Genomic DNA, 21,170 nt, shown 5'->3' with positions numbered 1-21,170 from the left:
TTTTTAATTTTTTGTTTATTTAATTTATTTTTGTCGTCTTCCTCATTTTGTTCTCATTATATGGGAATAAGGTCAACAATCACACGTTCTTGGTAATAAAGACCCGATATGTAGTTATATGAACTGAAACCTTTCGTCTTGTGATAAGTACCGATGTCTATTAAAAGATATTTAAGGTCAATTCTTGCAAAGTTGAAAAAACTAGCTCGGTATTAAGCTAACTTTCCTTATGGCAGTTATCAAAAGTATAAAAAAAACACCCAGTATTAATCGATGATATCACATCATGAACGATTTATAATTGAATAGTTTTTTTTCAAGAAGACCTAGGTTTTCGACAAAGTAGCATAGGAGAGATTAGAGTAGATATTTATAAAGGTACATCATGAATCTTACATATATCTTAAAACCTGTTTTCATTAAAGTTCAAATGAGATAATTTCGCAAATTATTTCAGTTCAAATTCAATTTGTTTTCTATACGATTTGACTAATTTTTTTTGCTACTGTACCGTTCATCCGATTTTGATAAGACTGCCTTGTCAACTTTATTTTGCACCATGAATGTTGTAAATTCTTTATTGGATATTTTCATTTCTGAATGGTACTTATAATAGGTTTTTTATATCAGTATGACAACTTGAACTGAAATAATAATCACTGAAAATGTAAACCAAAAAGCATTTCTTTTACAAAATAAAAATAGAATAGATTAAAGAAGACTAAATTTATAAATCATTTTATGCAAATTCACCCTAGTTTGTGGGCCCATATGTTCTTTCTTGTTACAATTTGCAATTGTTTGGTAGGTCACCATGGTGTATGCGTACTTTTTTTTATAATTCTTTCATTTAATTTTTTGTTTTCATTGAAGCGTTTAGAAAATGAAAGTACATAGTAACATTGTTTGCAATAGGGCTTTTATTCTGGAAAATTAGCGTCCTTAATCAGAACTTATGTGAATGTGCAAACAGTACTTCTAAAAACGATGAATGTCAGTAATTGCGTACACTTTATATGAATTCAGAATAAAGTTGGAAGTATATTTGAACTACAACCTATGCACAAAACCAGATCCCTTATAATGGGAATGTAAGTATTTTCATCAACTATAAAAAATAGAACAATGCATTTAAATATGTACATGCAAATTTTATATTTTCAACTATTTTCATTGGGCATGTTCAGAAACGTTAGGAACTAAATATTTAGGTAATTTAAGGAAGTTTTTTTTTTTTTGTTTTTAATTACAACATAGGTAATTAAATCTATGTGCGTGAAAAAACGAGTTAAAAGTGTATTATTGTTTACAATTAATATTATTTATTTATTAAAGTAAAGTGAAATTTGGTGTCTGCCCCATGCATTTGTAAAACTCTCACGTAAACTTTAAAATTTGACAATTTTAGTCAATTTACTCAAATCTCGGTTCAGAAATTGACGTTGCCTAAATATCTAGTCCCTAATATTTCCTGAACGTGCCCATTAAATTTCGAATCTCGTGAACCTCGAGTACGTACAGAAACGTTTGATTACCCAAATTGAAAGAGTCATATTGTAGCAAACAAGCTTTCCCCAAAATATTCCTATTTAAAAAAAAAGGCTTTAAACAACAATTGCTTGCTGTCAGCTCTAGGGCACTCTGATGGTCCAAACTTGCTCGGAAGGGTTTTTTTAGCTCTTTTTTCAACCAGAGTTATTTGCTCTCTGTTTATATGCTGTTTGCTCGGAGCGCGCTCTGTAAAAAATTTATAATTTTTATAGTTTTTTGGAAAAGTTTTTTTGAAAATTTAAATAAATACATTTTATTCTTAAAAATGATAATCTTTGACGAAATATACGAGGGTACCTTACAAAAAATTATGTCAATTTGTTCAGTAAAACACTTTACTATAAAAGCAAGTGCAATGCATTTTATTTTTAAACGGATAGCAATTTTAATTTTGATTTTTCTAAAAATCAATTTAACAGAAAATAAAATGCACGCCTGGGGCCGCACGTACTTGCTCTTATGATAAAAGAAGCTTTTGTGTCAAAGTTTTTAAGGAAAAATATTTTGAATTAGTTATAATTTGTTTTTTAAGGAATTTCATGAGAAACACAAAAATATGTACCTAAATTGTTTTCTATAATTTCTTACACCATATTTCCGTTACCCGTATTTTTTGAGAAAAACAAAAAACGCAATTATATTAAAATCTCTTACAGCATTGTGTATGTCAAATTTAATCTAAATCGGTAGAGACGTTTTGGAGAACATAGTAATAACTCATTAACACCGCGGTGTACGGGAAGAGCCGACATCCGTGGTTTAAAAAAAAGTTAATGTCATATTTTCACTATCCGCATTTTTTGAGAAAAACCAAAAACGCCGATATGTTAAAACTACGTACAGCATTACGTGTGTTAAATTTAATCAAAATTGTTAGAGCCGTTTTCGAGAAAATTGCAATAACTCGAAAAATTTGTATAGGAGGTATACGTTCTAAGTGAGATACTAAAAAACAAAAAAAAAATCAACATTGGAAATTACAAAAAAATCATCTGTACCAAATTTCAAGGAAATCCGTCCACCCGTTTAGGCTGCAGCTTCATGTACAGCTTTTTTTGACGACGCACAGACGCACCGACGGACGTCATGACGAATGTTAGTTAGTTAATGTTAGTTTTGATTAAAACCTCGAATTTTTTTTTGACACGAAACCAATACTTGCCTATAGAGCAAGTAAAAACAAAATGGCATACCTATAATACCTTATTTTGTGATCAACTCAAATTAAGATCTTTTTTAGTTCTTTAATTATTTCTTTTTGTTATGAAAGTTCAAAAAATATTTAAATATTTTTTTTTTTTGACGATAGAAATAGAAAACCCCCATAAGTCTCACACAACAACCTTTCACAAGTTAGTTTATTAATCCGCAGTTTTAATTATCTTAAGCAGCTTCTTTGTTTCCTGCTCAAATGTGGGAAACAATGCATAATTACATATCATTATATTTAAAGAATAAAAATATCCATCACCTCATCATCATCCACCTTTGCTTTACAGTTTTTCTCGTGTGCAATTGTTTTCAATTGCAACTTTTGCCCTGTTTTTGGGTGGCTTTTTTGTCTGAGACATTGCAGTGCCATTCTTACTAGGTTAACTTGCCACTTCATCACACTATCGAAATTGCTCAACAATAGTTTTTTTTTGTCATGATCTCTTTCGATCTCTTGCTTGGATATTTTCAGACCAAGCTTAAAAAAATGGTAAAGAAGATGGAAGATCAGATAGGGATTTTCAGAATGCGGTCGTCATCGTCGCATCGTGTCGATGGCGCATGGTATTCGTTGCGGAACGGAAAGAAGTTAATACATATTTATAACTTCGACTTATAAGCAGTTTCAAATGCTAGATAGTAATAAAAGGGTTTTGACTTTAAGAAACCGTAATTGCATGAAGATATAAGTAGAGCATGTTGTTAGAGGCGGAGCGGTGGCTCAACAACTAAAAATGAGACCAACGATTTCAATTTCCAATTCCAAAATGTATGGATTTTGAACATATTCCAAAGCTCGGTGCCAATTATTTTTATAGGATTTAAGAACCAGAAGAAGTTTTTAAAAGATGATAACTGTGTTACGGATGCATGCATTTTCCCATCCCAAACTTACTATGTCCAAATATCTTCGTTCGGCTTATTACGAAAGAGAACCAGAACAATGAAAACATTCCAAGAAATGTACTTCAGGCGGTTGATGGTTATTACCATGCATGCTTCACAAACCTGATGTTCCATTAAAGATGTAAGTAAGTAGTTATAAGACTACTTGGTACTTGCATACATAAAACATTACAGGGTCGAATAAAATTATTGTCTGCTACTCACAAGTCATTGTACTCTAGTTCTTTCTCTAGTAAGTGAATAAACAGTAAAAAGTACGGCTAAAAAAAATTAAATTAACTTCATGGTCTACTGCTTGTCACTTTATATTGTTGGTTGGTTGCTGCATCGAAGTTGGTGAGAGTAGAGGGATACAGAAGAACTCTTTTGATGCTGTTGTTAAATGACACATTTTGCGTAGGTACTGATGCAATTATTTTAATTTCCGTTTGACAAGTCAATTTAATAGTTTGTTAGAAATATCTCTTTGCCTATACTATCCCAGTTTAAATTTCTATTGATAAATGGTTTCAAATTTGTAGTGCGCCTATAATGAAAAAAAAATAGGAATAGATCGGTGGTTTTTCAATTGATAAACAAAATCTTAACATCAGATTTAAGAACCGATAAATGAGGCGTTCAAAATAATAATGGATCAAGTCCATTTGAAATTTGTGCATTATTTTGAAGTTTGAGAAGCTTTTTCTCAGGAACTAATGGATCCATTGAAATTAATATTTCACAGATCAATAGCTCTATCTCAGGAATTTCTTTCTTTCGTTCTATTTGATATAAAACGATACTCTTAATTCTTAAGACCTTAAAACATCCAACCTATAGGGAAGTGGACTTCACTCATTAATCTACAAAATTCACACATAAAATTTTTGATAAGAGGTTTTTTGTTAAAAACCCGAATTTTCTCCTCACCTGTTAATTTCCCTCCCGCACCCCACTTCCTTTGCTTCTGCCACAAAAGGTGGAAACTAAAGCAGTTTAATATTAATACCAACAAATAACCAACCTGCTGGTTAAACAAGTTTTTTTTTCCAATAAATTTGGCCTGCAAGGTTAGTGTATACATTGGTTACTTAGGGCCAGTTGCCATATTTGAAGGCCAACATTTCTTATATTATTTTGTTAATTTTTTCACTATCTAAGTTTTCGTTTGGCATTTAAAAAATGTTCTTATTTGATCATACTACAAAGATATGTAATATACCATTATTTCTTTTAAAATAGGGTTGCCACATAGAAGTTACCATTTTAAAAGCGGTAACCCTATTTTTTTCATTTTCTCTATCAACTTATCTTTCATTTGACACCAATTTTATCCCTTATCCGTATGATCTCAGTAATTCGGCGGTCGTCTCTCCGTCTATTACCTATTTTTACTATGTTCTACATTTATGGCTATAACTTTTTCCCCACAGCGAATTGAGTCTAGGCGCCATATAAACAATTGATCTACGCAAAAATACCTTCCCAATGACATATGACTCATCGTTATTGGTCTCAGGGCCAAAATTACCATTCTCCTTTGAAAGCGATTGACAAAAAACTATTCGAGATTTGCTATGAAACGCAAATAAACATACGATTTTTTTGTATAGAGAAGATAAACAAAACAAGTTGACTTCAACTTAAGATTTCTCAAAGTAGAAAAAAGATATTGAAAAGATTTAAACGGGCTTTAAAAGAAAACATTTAGTTCTTTTAGAAAATGCCACAAATTTATTTAAAATAAATCACCACGTTCAAGAACATAACCTCAAAAACTGTTAAAAAACGACATTTCTGATTTTCTAACGGGAATATTTCAAAAACGTGATATGATAGAATTTTTCTGACTTTGGATTCGAGTTCAGCACACCAAACACCTTACGAAAAGTATATTTTTGTTTATATATAAAAAAAATTAATTTTGCTCACAAGTGGCTTCTTCAATAAATGTTAATTTCATAAATTATACTAAAAAAAAAGTAATAGGTTGTTTAATTTGTTAATTTGTAATTTTTTTTTCTATTCCTGCCATAAGGACACAAAAAAAGATATTAAAACTCCAAAAACTTAGCTGCAAGTATTTATGATAAACTTTTGTATGGGCTCGACACACTGTGCGCTGGTGTCAAAATTAAACCAAACGTCAAATTTTAACCAACATTTTAACGCAATTCGCACACGGCCTAAGTAAAAAAACATTACACGTCAATCGTCGCGAAAAATCGTCACTACAAAAATCGTCCCATGAAAATAACCACAATGTGAACTCTACCTCAACATGAAAAAAAACTCATTTTCCCTCCCTGAACACACTCATCCGCTGTGAATTTAGCCAAATTGTTACTTGCACATTTTAGCAAAAGCCATTCATCTGTCAAATAAAATTCTGCTGTGTTGTATCTCTTCAAAGAAATATTTTCGCCGGAATTCTACTCACATTCACATTTTTATCAAATATTTAAACAAAGAAAACTATTTTGGTAACAAAAAAACCCATAATCTTCTAAAATAACTTCTTTTCCAAAACAAATTTACTTCCCACAGAATAATGGATCGCCTACTTCGTTTAGGAGGTGCTATGCCCCAAGCCCCACCACCAACAGATGCCCCTGTTGTAGATACAGCCGAACAAGTCTACATTTCATCATTGGCTTTATTGAAAATGCTCAAACACGGCCGTGCCGGAGTACCAATGGAAGTCATGGGCCTAATGTTGGGTGAGTTTGTTGATGATTACACAGTCCAGGTGATTGATGTTTTCGCCATGCCCCAAACTGGTACCGGAGTATCCGTCGAGGCTGTCGATCCAGTTTTCCAAGCTAAAATGTTAGACATGCTCAAACAGACTGGCCGCCCCGAAATGGTCGTCGGCTGGTACCATTCCCATCCTGGTTTTGGATGCTGGTTGTCCGGCGTCGACATCAACACCCAGCAATCGTTTGAGGCACTCAGCGAACGTGCTGTTGCTGTGGTCGTTGACCCCATTCAATCTGTCAAGGGCAAGGTTGTCATTGACGCTTTTCGACTGATCAACCCGAATATGTTGGTGCTGGGCCAAGAGCCTCGGCAAACAACATCAAATCTGGGCCATTTACAAAAACCTTCGGTGCAAGCGCTGATTCATGGCTTGAATCGGCATTATTATTCCATTAGCATCAACTACAGAAAACATGAGTTGGAGCAAAAAATGTTGCTGAATCTTCACAAGAAGTCTTGGATGGATGGTTTGACTCTGGCCGATTATAATGAGCATTCCTCCATTAATGAGACTACTGTGGCTGAGATGTTAGAATTGGCAAAGAATTATAACAAGGTAAGTTGGTTGGGGTGGGGTGTGGCATTTTTAGTGCATCTTTTCATAAATATTCTCATTTTTAACAGGCTTTGGAAGATGAAGAAAAGATGACTCCTGAACAACTTGCCATTAAGAATGTTGGCAAACAAGATCCCAAACGGCATCTTGAAGAAAAGGTCGACAAAGTTATGCAAAACAACATTGTCCAATGTCTGGGAGCAATGTTAGACACAATAGTATTTAAATAATCCATGTTCTCATTTAAATGATTTTTTTTTTGTATTCAGTTTGTATTTATAAATAATAACTTTTTCTATCATTGAATTCTTTTTTAACCAACACACTGCAATTCAAAAACAACACAAAAGAAAGATAAAAAATGAATGTATTTCAATCAGTACAGAGAATATATAAGTTTTTGTTTCTAAATCTTATTTCATAAACAAATATACTATATACCGAAAAAAAAAGAAATTGTAATGTTGGTTTGATGAATTAAAATTAAAGTAGAAATTATGTCTGAAAAGTACAGTCAAATATGCTTGGAATGATTGGTAATAGACTAAGCGCATTTTTCTTAAAATCTAATTTTCTTTTAAGTAATTTTATTTGAACTTTTTATAATCTGCATAAGGAAAAATGCCAAGCTCTTATTTATAACGTGCAAACTATCTGTATGATTGAAAACACCCATATAGTTTGAAATGAAGTGAGTACAGCTCAAAATATGTAGAATCTCTTACAGCGAAAAAACACAAACCAACAAGGAAAAAAAACATGATGGTGGAATATTGAAGCTAAAGCATAATTTAAAAGAAAATGGCAATCAAAGCTTGATCGAAGTGTCTCTCTAATAATAAAAACCAGAAGTTATGTCTCGAAAAGGAATATATAATATAGAAGTAAAAAGTAGTGCTCCAAAATTCTAACAAAGAATACAAAAGATCTGTATCGGAACCCGGAGATGGATGAAATTTTTATTCCTTTTGCTTGTACTTTTGAAGAGCTCCGACAAAACACGAATAAGTTCTTAACCACCTTCAAAGCAGAAGAAATGCTCAGGAGATCTGTTCGTCAAAGTTCATTAACAATACCTACTTGTGGAAAACTATAAACTTTATTACAGGTTATGACGGTATTGGGACGGATTTCTTAGGGAAAAATTTAAAAGCTATACTTTCCAATAGATTCACCTAACTTACACCCGTATTCTGCTATTCGATTTACGTGAATCGAAAGAAATCCTTCCCTTACCACGTGAACATGGCTTTGAAAAAACTGTCGAGTACCTCGAAAATTTTCTTTAAAAAAAAAATGAAAATACCGAGAGATGTCCGAACGTGACAACTGCATTCAGTTGGCCTTAGACATGGAGCAATTTAAAATCGAGATGCCTGCCGACGTTTCCTGAGGTCAACCCGGCGAACCCCACATGCGGAGCCGTAGTGTGAAGCAGTAGAGTGGGAGAGTTGTGACCCCATCCGAGATCATGACTATCGTCGATAATGGAGAAGAAGAGAGATGTCCGAACGTGAACAACTTTTTGTCCGGAACTCACAAGAGGGGAAAAGTGAAATTGAATTTTTCCGGGTGGAATCTTTCGTGGTATTTCGTTGTCCTGGTGGAGCCAATTTAAAATTTCTTTCCGCATGAGCAGCGTACTTACGTACGTAGAACTGGGGTCGAATTACTACATACAAACGCTCGTTGTTAGCGTGTGGTCGCTACGTGTCCCTATCTTTTTCTTCTAATTAAATAGAGGCAGAAATAGTCAAAATGTTACGCATGATCATAAAATCGTGTGCCTTGATTCGACTCCTGGGTTTTAGAATATGAATGGTAACTCAGTATACTTAGTTCAGTATCATTTTCCACGCAAACAACAACAAATTATTGCGAAGGATAAATAAAAGTTTTTTATTTTTTGGTTTACATAAATCAAGTTTTTAGAAATCTTCGGTATATAATTTTTTATCTTTCTAAAGATTGTACCACAGTAAAGTCTCCCCAGCAACTTTTTTTGCGTACGCTGTTGGTGACAATATATTTTTTTGGAATAGTGAGTACAATATTCGAATTCCTCGCAAAATTTTACATAAATTTCATGTAGGTATTCTCTATAAAATATGAGACATAAAAAAGTTCTAGCAACACGAAAAAGTAGAAGGCAATTTCGCACCCGTGTGCCTATCACGTCACAAAAAAGAGATGTGCCTACAGAGGGTTAATAACACTGGGTCAACTAGATTTTTGTTACAGCAACCAAAATATACTTTTCTATAGGTTTTTTATGTGCTTAACTCGAATCCGAAGTCAGAAAGATTCTATCACATCAAGTTTTTAAGATATTCCCGTTAGAAAATCTAAAATGCCGCTTTTTACCAGTTTTCTAGGTTCCTTCTTGGCGTTTGGTTATTTGTTTAAATTAAATTTGTTAAGGTTTTTAAAATAACTAAGTTTTTTTTTTCTAAATCCGTTTAAATCTTTTTAATATCTCTTTTCTTCTTCGAGAAATATCTCGTGTTAAATTGCTTTTAATAACAAATCTGGAAAAGTTCCTTACCAATTGCTTTCAAATTTTGACACAACGTTTCATTTACATTCCTGTAAATTCCAACATTGTTTTTAACATGAAAAAAGTTATAATTTTCTGATTAGTAAATTGTCAGTACAATTACCTGACACGGTCACACTTTGCTTTGTATCTCACAGCGATTCACCAATTTCACCAATATAAAAACTTACCGAATTGTAAATGGAACGTTGTGTCAAAATTTGAAAGCGATTGGTAAAGAACTTTTCGAGATTTGCTTTTAAAAGCAAATCAACATGAGATTATACCAAACACGCTGATTTCAACTTAAGATTTCTCGAAGAAGAAAAGAGATATTAAAAAGATTTAATCGGATTTGGAAAGACAAAACTTAGTTCTTTTAGAAACCGTTACAAATTTAATTAAACAAATAACCAGACGATATGAAATAACCCCGAAAACTGGCAAAAAGCTGCATTTTCGATTTTCCAACGGGAATATCTCAAAAACGTGATGTGCTAGAATTTTTCTAACTTCGGATTCGAACTAGGCAAAAAAAACCTATAGAAAGTATATTTCGGTTTCTGTAACAAAAAAAAGTTTAAATTTGTTGACCAGTGCCTACGTTCTGTAACTCTCGCATCGAGAAATTTCTCGCATGAAACACGCAAATCGGAACAAAAATAATGTGAATCGACACAAAAATCATTTTCTCACATTCGTTTGTTTCTATAAACAAAATTTTCTCGCCTTGAAACATTTCTGAATCAAAATGCTTGACAGACTGGAAAAATGTGAATAAAACTGTGTCTGTAAGAAAATTATCGAGATAATTTCTCGATTGAACTGCCAAAACTACTCACAAGCAAAAAGGATGCGAGAAAGTAAGATATTTGAAAAAAATTTGATAATCTTGCATTAAACAAGAGATATTACTGCTGAAATAGTGTTCACGGTAATTTATTTTTGTATCACTTAAATTTTTAAAATAAAAATAAAGAATATTAAAAAAAAAAAAGAAAAAATTACATGCTCTAACTGCGACTTGAACTCGGTACCCTCCACTCGCCGACCGACTGCTCTACCTTCGGACTACCGAGCCTTGGGATATTTATTGTAAAACTATGTCTATATGACCTTTGATGGCCAAAGGTACAAATATTTTCCCTTTTTTTTGACAGTTTCCAATAATTCCAATGGAATAAAAAATTTACAGGGGTGCTTCCGTGCTTCTCACATCGAGATACAGACACAGGTTATTTTTCCAAATAGAGAAACGTATGGAATTTTTGTTTCAAAATTTTTCGATGCGAGAAGTTCTCGACTAAGTTACAGAACGTAGGCACAGTGTAATAATAAAATTAATCATTTGTTGTTTACAACATAAAATGTTTACTCATTAAAATATTGAACACCAATAACACACGACTTATGAATATGCAAAAATTGCGATCTTTTCCTTTACTCAGTCGTGATAGTTTTTTCCAAACATCGTAGATCGTCAAGTATTAAATAAACGAGTAAATTTTTAAATCAACGAGTACATTTTTTAATCAACGAGTATTTTCAAATGTACATATTGGCACCACTTTTTCCTGCAGTGCGCAAAGGCAAACTGTCAAAATCAAAAACAGCTGAAAACTGAACAGCGAAATTTTTGTATTTTGCGATGGTCATTTCTGCTCATTTGTACAAATAAAAATCGAAAGAAAGAAAATTAATTTTTCTCGTTAAAACTCATATCAAAAGCCTTGGTGATAAAATACACCACTTGTTCAAATACTTTGAAATGGCAATACAAATACTGTATCACAAAGTCTTATCAACTTCCAGCAAATAAAATTGGATACATTTTTGATTGTTACATTTCTATAGGTTGTTTATTAGAAAGCGGAAGTAACACAATTTTTTATTTTTGTTTTGATCATACTTTATTTAAAGAAAAATTTATAATGGGTGGAATAGTATGGCGGGAATTATTCCCAACAAAATTAACATGTTTAATTTTCATATTTTACATGTCTTTATTCATAAGCCAAGGTAAAAAAAAAAAGTTAAAAGAAAACCTTGGCATGAATTTTGATTGATTTGTTTTTTCTCTAGGCATTTTGGTGACGGCATCTCAAGAATCAAATAACTCTTATAGCTATAATACCGTGACAGTGGTGCTGTTGACCGAAGTCTTGAAATTAGTTGTTTCCACTGGATTGTATTGTAGAGAGTAAGCATTTATGTTTATTTGCAATAATGGTTTCATTTTAAAGATTTATGAATTAATTACAGGAATACAATAGATTCATTAATAAAAGACATTAAAAGGCATTCCAATGTGATGATGTTGTACTTTGTGCCGGCATTTTTATACTGCTTGTACAATAATTTAGCTTTTGTAAATCTATCAACGTTCGACCCAACAACTTATTATCTACTTTTGCAATTGCGAGTTGTTATAACAGGCATATTGTTTCAGGTGAGTTTCAAAATAAACAATATTATACAAACAAACCTATATTTTTCGAGTGTGTAAATAATGGAATAAGACTAACTTTGTATTCAACTAAATAGCCAGTCTGAAATTATCTCCTTCAAAGTAATTAATAACTATTGTTCATAGAAGACTAGGGTACTAAAATAGACTTCAGCTGGTCGACCTCAACCGGTAGTTTTTAGAAAAATGTTTTTCTGTGGAGCAAAACATATTGCCATTCAAAAGCAAAACAATTCACAAAAACTCAGTTCTCAGATCGTTTCAGATGACAAGCTAAAATAGTTCAGTCAATTGGGAAAAATCCGGAAAATCTGACTGGGCAGTAAACAACTTTCAACCTTTTAAGTCACCAGGTGTCGATGGAATCATCGCTGCTTTAATTACAAAAAAGATGCGCAAGACCTAATGGCATACAAAGTACCATGGCCAGGGTCGGTCTGGGGCAAAGGGGCCCGGGTGGCAAAATGATAAAAGGGCCCCGCGCCGCGGCTACCAAACAAATTTAATTTTTGTTTTGGCTGTAAAAGTAAAGTATACTTTTATCATGATTTTTTGTGCTTCACATCTTTCTTTTAACGTTTCATAAAAAACTACATCTTAAAATTAAATAAATGGTGTATGGGAACAGAGCCCCAAGAGGCGTAGGTTGAGCTGCTGGGGCCCCGGGGCAAGACTTTTGAGGGCCTTGCCCTATTTTTCCTTCTAAGAAAATTTACCTATGGAATTTATTTATTTTTAATTTTTATATTTTGATAATTCTTCACAAACAGTTGAAAATCTTATTAAAAACCGGAATCACTTTCTGTATAATTATTTTCAAATTTTTGAATTTGCAACTGCAAATAGGCAATAGCCCTTAATAATAGAACCGAATTTAGCGATAACTCTATTTTAACAAAAAAGAAAATATACATCTCACTTCCAAATTTAAAAACGCTATGATTTTAAAATCGACTTAGTTACAGGTGAACTATTTCTTATCCAATTCCAAATTTAAAAGTTTTATTACTACATATTTATTTTTTTTACGCAAGATTCGAGTCTATTACTAAGGGCCCATGAGTTTTAGACTTATAAACAAAAGCATAAATTAAAATAACCCTGTATTAATTTAAGAAGAAAAAAAAAAGGTTTATGAGACTTGTTCTTTCCTTTTAAAAACTTTTTTTTTATTTCCAAAAGTTCTGAATTGAAAGTTCGGATTGTTTGCATTCATTCCGAAATTCAGAATATTTTTTAAAACAGGAAACATTCGCTCTCATTTTCCTTATAAGTATATTTGTTGAAAAAAAAAAACATTGTTGCAGATATCCAAAAGGATACCCTTTTATTTATTTTGGGGTGCCTGTGTGGAAAAGCTCGCAAAAGATCGCCTGTGATTTTGGAATTGAAATAATATAAGTTTGTATTTGGAATTTACAAAACCCATTTAATTTTTACAGGAGTCTATTAATGTTAGGTACAAGCAGGACCCGAGGACAAGTAAGGTACGCGAAAAACCCTTTAATTTGTAATTACTCTGTTTCTGTTGATTCAAGTCTTTAAGAAAGATATCTTAGGTGAAAATGACGAAACGGAGTGCACATCATAGGTATCTGTTTGTTTCGTTGTTTATTTCTTACATTCTGTTTCTTCCCTAAATACAATCTAGCGTGGGGCCCTGGCATATATACGTTGCGGCCCCGACGCACTGACCCGGTACAACGGTATGCACAATAATTGTACACCCCTGGGGCCCCAAACATTTTCACTTCTTATATAATTTATAAATATAACTTTCAAATTGTTAGAGTAAGAGTCTGCATTTGTTAAAGAAATTTGAATAAACATGTCACATAGCAGGGCAGTAAGATCTAAGAAAACTGCCTTATTCGAAATATTCCATGTAAGGAAAATAGTACTTCTCACTGTAGTGGATGGATCTAGGATAATCTAAGGACAATAACACTGGTTTACAAGGACTTTGTTGCCGAAACAAAAATATACTCTTCTGTAACGGTTTCGTAAACCCGATGTTCAATCCCTGGGTTGATTAATTTTGCAGTTAAACAAAAAAGGATACAATTATTAGATCTATACTTTTCATCGTCTCTAATTACTCACTAGCTACAAGAATATGATTTTATATTATTACAGAGAAAAATGTGTGTAATCTTAATCAATACTGTATGAAATGTTCTTACCTCATTTATAATTATAGATTAAATACGTTTCTATAGAACTTGTCTATCATAATCGCCTAACACAGATGATAATTAGAAGGGTAGTGTTCCTCGCGTTCAAAAGGTATTTAATCTTTAATTATAGATACAGTAGTTATTTCGATTAAATAATAAGTGTTATCAGTAAGGAAATTCCATACAATAATGATTAAGTTATTAATTCGTATTTTTCCCCACAGTTCACAATTTGTGATCTTCTTCCACACAAGTTAACAACTAAAAAAAATCGCAGGAGTTTAGGGAAAGTGGATATTTTTTCGCTTGAACAAAAGCTAATAATTTTGATCGAAAAAATGGCTATGCTGTCGCAGAAATGGAGTTTGGGTGGTTTACGAGGAGTCAAAAAGAAACTTACGAAGAACTCAGACTTGCAAGAATGAAATGAACAAGGCAATGTTAGAGTTGAAGGATATTTTTTAGCATATTATATGTAGATAAAAATATGCATACGAACAATATTCGGTGTAATGTTCAATCAAAAAAAAAAATACATTCCTTATTATATCTCGTTTCTAAGAATCTTACAAAAATACAAGAATTGTAAATTAGATAAACAGCAAACGATGCGACGCATACCTTTTTCTTGAAACTAATAGATGTGAGTCATAAAAAACAACTTGCGAGACCATTAACAGATATCTTTGAAAAGGATAAATGCGACCCAAATGCACCGTCCACTTTTTTCTCAAGTTCGTATGATCATAAAAGTATTTTATGTTCTACTAAAGTTATGCAGGTAAAAAAATAATCAATCTATCAACAATTAAGAATAAAAACTCTTGCTATTTAGTCACAGAAAATTCTTAAAACAAAATGCTACAATGTCCTTGAGATTTTATAGTCTCAGAGCTCACAGCTAATTATATTTGTGGAACCGTAAATAATTCATATTAGTAGTACAAGCAAATTTATTAATCTTATAACTTTAAACGAGCTAAAATTGTTTATATATATATATATATCTTATAACTTTAAACGAGCTAAAATTGTTTATATATATATATATATATATATAAATATATATAAAATTGGGATCTCGGAAACGGCTCTAACGATTTCGATGAAATTTTCAGGGTGTGTTCATCTAAGCGAGTAAAAAATTTTGGAAGTATTTTTGGAAAAATCCGCCCACTGCCACGCCCACTTTTTTAACATATAAGTTTTTTCGGGAACGGCTCTAACGATTTCGATGAAATTTTCAGGGTTTGTTTATCTAAGCGAATAAAAAGTTTTGGAAGTATTTTTGGAAAAATCCGCCCACTGCCACGCCCACTTTTTTAACATATAAGTTTTTTCGGGAACGGCTCTAACGATTTCGATGACATTTTCAGGGTTTGTTTATCTAAGCGAATAATAAGTTTTGGAAGTATTTTTGGACAAAATCCGCCCACTGCCACGCCCACTTTTTTAACATATAAGTTTTTTCGGCAACGGCTCTAACGATTTCGATGAAATTTTCAGGGTTTGTTTATCTAAGCGAGTAAAAATGTTTGGAAGTTTTTTTTGGGAAAAATCTGCCCACTGCCACGCGCACTTTTTTAACATATAAGTTTTTTCGGCAACGGCTCTAACGATTTTGATGAAATTTTCAGGGTTTGTTCATCTAAGCGAGTAAAAAAATTTGGAAGTATTTTTGGAAAAATCCGCCCACTGCCACGCCCACTTTTTTAACATATAAGTTTTTGCGGGAACGGCTCTAACGATTTCGATGAAATTTTCAGGGTTTGTTTATCTAAGCGAATAAAAAGTTTTGGAAGTATTTTTGGAAAAATCCGCCCACTGCCACGCCCACTTTTTTAACATATAAGTTTTTTCGGGAACGGCTCTAACGATTTCGATGAAATTTTCAGGGTTTGTTTCTCTAAGCGAGTAAAATGTTTTGGAAGTTTTTTTTTTGAAAAATCCGCGCACTGCCACGCCCACTTTTTTAACATATAAGTTTTTTCGGTAACGGCTCTAACGAGATCGATAACATTTTCAGGGTTTGTTTATCTAAGCGAGTAAAAAGTTTTGGAATTTTTTTTTGGGAAAAATCCGCCCACTGCCACGCCCACTTTTTTAACATCGAATTTTTTTTGGTAACAACTTTAAAGATTTCGATGAAATTTTGATGGTTTGGTCCTCTAGGCAAATACAACATTTTGGAAGTATTTGGAACGATTTCAATAAAATTTTGAGGGATGGTTCCATGTTTTACGCATTATTCTTTTTCATTTTGTTACTTCATGACTTTTTGATCATGTATTCAAACTTTGAAGTAATTTGTTGATTTGGTATCACTATGAACAAGGTTCCAAATTCTGAGAGCCCTTAAGTTCCACAATCAGCATATTTCGTTTGATCCATTACTTTTGGGACACCCTGTATAAGAAAGAAAAAAAAGAAATAAAGCAAAGCATCCACTGCTACAGAACAAAACAGAGACAGGGATAAAAATAGTATTTCTTCATACTAAGCTTTGCCGACAAGGCTAAACTTGAAAAAAGATTAACTTTATATTCACCATCCAAAACTTTCTGACCTGTAAATGAAAATTTGAACAAAAAGGGATCTCATTGCTGTAACATTTTCGATAATGCAGATTCCTGTTACCCTTCTATTCATTGCTGATCGTATATTCCAACTTAAATAAACTGGATTATAAAGTGGGAATGTGGTGTTTTGTAACCCGCGAAAAAACTGGTCATTGCAAACTCAAACCTACTCCAAAAAATTGTTTACATTTGACTTTTTTCACTGAAAGTTATATCATTTAAGGATACCGAGCAAAGCTCGGTCACCCAGGTACTATATATAAATATATATAAAATTGGGATCTCGGAAACGGCTCTAACGATTTCGATGAAATTTTCAGGGTGTGTTCATCTAAGCGAGTAAAAAATTTTGGAAGTATTTTTGGAAAAATCCGCCCACTGCCACGCCCACTTTTTTAACATATAAGTTTTTTCGGGAACGGCTCTAACGATTTCGATGAAATTTTCAGGGTTTGTTTATCTAAGCGAATAAAAAGTTTTGGAAGTATTTTTGGAAAAATCCGCCCACTGCCACGCCCACTTTTTTAACATATAAGTTTTTTCGGGAACGGCTCTAACGATTTCGATGACATTTTCAGGGTTTGTTTATCTAAGCGAATAATAAGTTTTGGAAGTATTTTTGGACAAAATCCGCCCACTGCCACGCCCACTTTTTTAACATATAAGTTTTTTCGGCAACGGCTCTAACGATTTCGATGAAATTTTCAGGGTTTGTTTATCTAAGCGAGTAAAAATGTTTGGAAGTTTTTTTTGGGAAAAATCTGCCCACTGCCACGCGCACTTTTTTAACATATAAGTTTTTTCGGCAACGGCTCTAACGATTTTGATGAAATTTTCAGGGTTTGTTCATCTAAGCGAGTAAAAAAATTTGGAAGTATTTTTGGAAAAATCCGCCCACTGCCACGCCCACTTTTTTAACATATAAGTTTTTGCGGGAACGGCTCTAACGATTTCGATGAAATTTTCAGGGTTTGTTTATCTAAGCGAATAAAAAGTTTTGGAAGTATTTTTGGAAAAATCCGCCCACTGCCACGCCCACTTTTTTAACATATAAGTTTTTTCGGGAACGGCTCTAACGATTTCGATGAAATTTTCAGGGTTTGTTTCTCTAAGCGAGTAAAATGTTTTGGAAGTTTTTTTTTTGAAAAATCCGCGCACTGCCACGCCCACTTTTTTAACATATAAGTTTTTTCGGTAACGGCTCTAACGAGATCGATAACATTTTCAGGGTTTGTTTATCTAAGCGAGTAAAAAGTTTTGGAATTTTTTTTTGGGAAAAATCCGCCCACTGCCACGCCCACTTTTTTAACATCGAATTTTTTTTGGTAACAACTTTAAAGATTTCGATGAAATTTTGATGGTTTGGTCCTCTAGGCAAATACAACATTTTGGAAGTATTTGGAACGATTTCAATAAAATTTTGAGGGATGGTTCCATGTTTTACGCATTATTCTTTTTCATTTTGTTACTTCATGACTTTTTGATCATGTATTCAAACTTTGAAGTAATTTGTTGATTTGGTATCACTATGAACAAGGTTCCAAATTCTGAGAGCCCTTAAGTTCCACAATCAGCATATTTCGTTTGATCCATTACTTTTGGGACACCCTGTATAAGAAAGAAAAAAAAGAAATAAAGCAAAGCATCCACTGCTACAGAACAAAACAGAGACAGGGATAAAAATAGTATTTCTTCATACTAAGCTTTGCCGACAAGGCTAAACTTGAAAAAAGATTAACTTTATATTCACCATCCAAAACTTTCTGACCTGTAAATGAAAATTTGAACAAAAAGGGATCTCATTGCTGTAACATTTTCGATAATGCAGATTCCTGTTACCCTTCTATTCATTGCTGATCGTATATTCCAACTTAAATAAACTGGATTATAAAGTGGGAATGTGGTGTTTTGTAACCCGCGAAAAAACTGGTCATTGCAAACTCAAACCTACTCCAAAAAATTGTTTACATTTGACTTTTTTCACTGAAAGTTATATCATTTAAGGATACCGAGCAAAGCTCGGTCACCCAGGTACTAGTTATAATATAACAAATAACTGTCGAAAATAACACCAAAGTAAAAATGCAGTTTTTAAATGCTTTTATAACAAAAAAAAAATGTTGTACAAAGTTAATGTCGTTTTCCTTCACTCTATGTGGGTGTACTCTCAATTTTTACCCCTTTTTCTCGAGTGATGGATGAGATGAGAGTAATTTTTGTTTGTAATTGTGTTTACTTTTTTTTTAATTGAATACATTTTATCCTTGCATATGAAGCAACAAGCGTTCGTTGATAAGTTTTACTTTTGGTATACTTTTCATTATGCTTTCATCTGTTTTTTTTTTTCAGTCTTATTGACACAAAACCTTAGTTTGATTTTATAATTGTAAAATAAAAGTATACCATCGGTCCAGAAATAATGGTATTTTTTTTATCTGGCACAGGATTTTTTTTATTGATAAAGAGCACTCTGAAAAATTCCTTTGTTCGGTTTTCAATTTCATTTTGAAAAATGTTTTAAAAAGTGAAGAATTAACGAAAATAATCGAAGAAATTAATTTGGCGGAATATAATAGAAAATACATTCAGAATGGTTTTTGTTAATAATAAAAGAATTTGAACATTTTTTGAAATATTTTTCGCATGTCCGTGTGCAAATCGATGTAAATCTGACTAAAAATGTGGAGTAAATCCGGAGTACTCCGTAGTGCTAAAATTAATCCGGAATATTTTTTTTTACATTTTTGTGGCGTCAAGGAACACAAAACCTTCAAAAGTGCAAAAATAAATCTTTTTTTTTCACTTTCTTTTTAAATCTCTATGTATTGGAACTTTGTAGGGTTTGTTATTGGCCAGCTTAAAAGTATTGTAAATTTGAGTCTTTTAAGATTCACAAGAAAATTAATATTTGTTTCTTTTCTTCCCTCGAAGTAACCTTAATAATAAATTAAAAATCTACTATTCAAATAAAAAAAAAAATTGTATAAAACATTATTTTCGCTTTACTTTCAGATAATATTTAAAAAATATCTAACAAAACGACAATGGATCTCCCTTATAATTCTGACAGTGGGTTGCATGCTCAAACAATTCAATTTCAACATAAGTAGTCCATTCAACTCTAACTCCCCGCACAACACTACCATACCATCAACTAATCTAAACTCAGAGGAATCCTCATCAATTATATCCCGCAAAAATATAACCGGTTTTGACCTTAGCATAAGTGCCGTTTGGATTCTAGTTCAAACAATATGTTCCTGTCTAGCTGGCGTGTACAATGAATACTTACTCAAAGACAAGGGTGCAGAAGTTAACATCTTCGTTCAGAATGTATTTATGTACTTTGATTCCATCGCTTGCAATGCTGCTATTCTAATTCTACGCGGCGAATTACTTGATGCGTTTACACTAACCAACATACAGTCAGTGTTTCGATTTAGTGTAATAGCAATTATCATCAATAATGCAGCCATTGGAATCGTAACGAGTTTCTTCCTCAAATACATGAACTCAATACTTAAGACCTTCGCTAGCGCCTTAGAACTCTTATTTACTGCAGTATTATGTTATTTCCTGTTCGCAATACCCATCTACATAAACACAGCTCTGGCCATAGCTGTTGTTTCTTTTGCCATTTATTTGTATTCACAAAGTCCAGTAGTGAATCTGGGCAAGGTTGTTCGACAACAAGGTTCATTGGAAGCAAATTCAATGGCCAGTCGCAAATTGCTAGATTCCGATACTGAACTGGAGATGGAAGCAGTTTAAGATTTTATTTATTTACTTACAATACGTCTATACTACTTAACCAAATGATGTTTCATAAAATAAAACAAGTTTATTTTTTTTATAGAAAAAAAATATTATTTATTTATTTTTTGAACTCTTGGTCTTAATATAAAAAATAATACGATAGATCGTACAAAAGTTTTTAAGGATTTAAGTTTCGACAAGCAAATTCAATGGCCAGTCGCAAATTGCTGGATTCCGATACTGAACTGGAGATGGAATGATCCTGAACTTTGCAGACAATTTTTCTGCTGAGGTTTGGACAGCCACCAAAATCTCAAAACTTGTCTGATTTTGAAAAACGGCAATCGCTTCGTTAAATCAAAATCTAGGGGCGATATTTTTTGATTTTTTTTTCTTTTTTACCGACTTCCAAAAAGGAGGAGGTATTCAATTCGTCTGTATTTTTTTTTGTTTGTTACCGCATAACTTTTAACGAGTCAATCAATTTTGATAATCCTTTTTGTATTGGAAAGCTAGTGGCTGCGGTGTGGTCCCATTTCAATTTCGTTCAGTTAAAGCCATAGGAAGTATTAAAAAAAACATAAAACCCCGTTTTGAATCATGGAAGTCGGTTTTGTTTTTTTGATAAAAATGATTATTATCTTAACATAAAAGTTATGGCAAAAAACGCAAAAAAAAACATAAAAAAATT

General features: G+C 32.6%; 2 protein-coding genes across 3 annotated transcripts; both read left to right on the top strand.

Moving 5' to 3' along the window:
* Window positions 1-5,995: 5,995 nt before the first annotated feature.
* LOC129920639 (26S proteasome non-ATPase regulatory subunit 14) lies at window positions 5,996-7,270 on the top strand. Its single transcript, XM_056002082.1, has 3 exons — window positions 5,996-6,131; window positions 6,196-6,964; window positions 7,033-7,270. The coding sequence occupies exons 2-3, from the start codon at window positions 6,200-6,202 to the stop codon at window positions 7,192-7,194; spliced, it is 927 nt and encodes a 308-aa protein (XP_055858057.1). The 5' UTR covers window positions 5,996-6,131; window positions 6,196-6,199; the 3' UTR covers window positions 7,195-7,270.
* A 3,833-nt stretch (window positions 7,271-11,103) lies between these two features.
* On the top strand, window positions 11,104-20,609 carry LOC129920594 (UDP-galactose transporter senju). Of its 2 annotated transcripts, XM_056001990.1 has the most exons (5): window positions 11,104-11,354; window positions 11,421-11,519; window positions 11,583-11,700; window positions 11,763-11,949; window positions 19,736-20,609. In XM_056001990.1, the coding sequence occupies exons 2-5, from the start codon at window positions 11,432-11,434 to the stop codon at window positions 20,492-20,494; spliced, it is 1,152 nt and encodes a 383-aa protein (XP_055857965.1). In that variant the 5' UTR covers window positions 11,104-11,354; window positions 11,421-11,431; the 3' UTR covers window positions 20,495-20,609. The 2 variants fall into 2 exon arrangements, with proteins under 2 accessions (XP_055857965.1, XP_055857954.1); XM_056001979.1 differs by having other exon boundaries at window positions 11,104-11,519.
* The last annotated feature ends 561 nt before the right edge of the window (window positions 20,610-21,170 follow it).

The sequence above is a fragment of the Episyrphus balteatus genome, chromosome 1 (assembly GCF_945859705.1).
Source record: "Episyrphus balteatus chromosome 1, idEpiBalt1.1, whole genome shotgun sequence".
Taxonomy (NCBI): Eukaryota; Metazoa; Arthropoda; class Insecta; order Diptera; family Syrphidae; genus Episyrphus; species Episyrphus balteatus.
Note: the sequence above shows the minus strand (reverse complement) of the source record. Positions and strands in the feature narration are given on the sequence as shown.

Excerpts from the sequence above, each read along its gene's own strand:
- LOC129920639 (XM_056002082.1), top strand. The coding sequence starts at position 6,200 with ATGGATCGCCTACTTCGTTTAGGAGGTGCTATGCCCCAAGCCCCACCA. Across the intron at positions 6,965-7,032 it reads TGGCAAAGAATTATAACAAG|GCTTTGGAAGATGAAGAAAA; the intron begins GTAAGTTGGTTG and ends CATTTTTAACAG.
- LOC129920594 (XM_056001990.1), top strand. The coding sequence starts at position 11,432 with ATGGGTGGAATAGTATGGCGGGAATTATTCCCAACAAAATTAACATGT. Across the intron at positions 11,520-11,582 it reads GTCTTTATTCATAAGCCAAG|GCATTTTGGTGACGGCATCT; the intron begins GTAAAAAAAAAA and ends TTTTTTCTCTAG. Across the intron at positions 11,701-11,762 it reads ACTGGATTGTATTGTAGAGA|GAATACAATAGATTCATTAA; the intron begins GTAAGCATTTAT and ends AATTAATTACAG.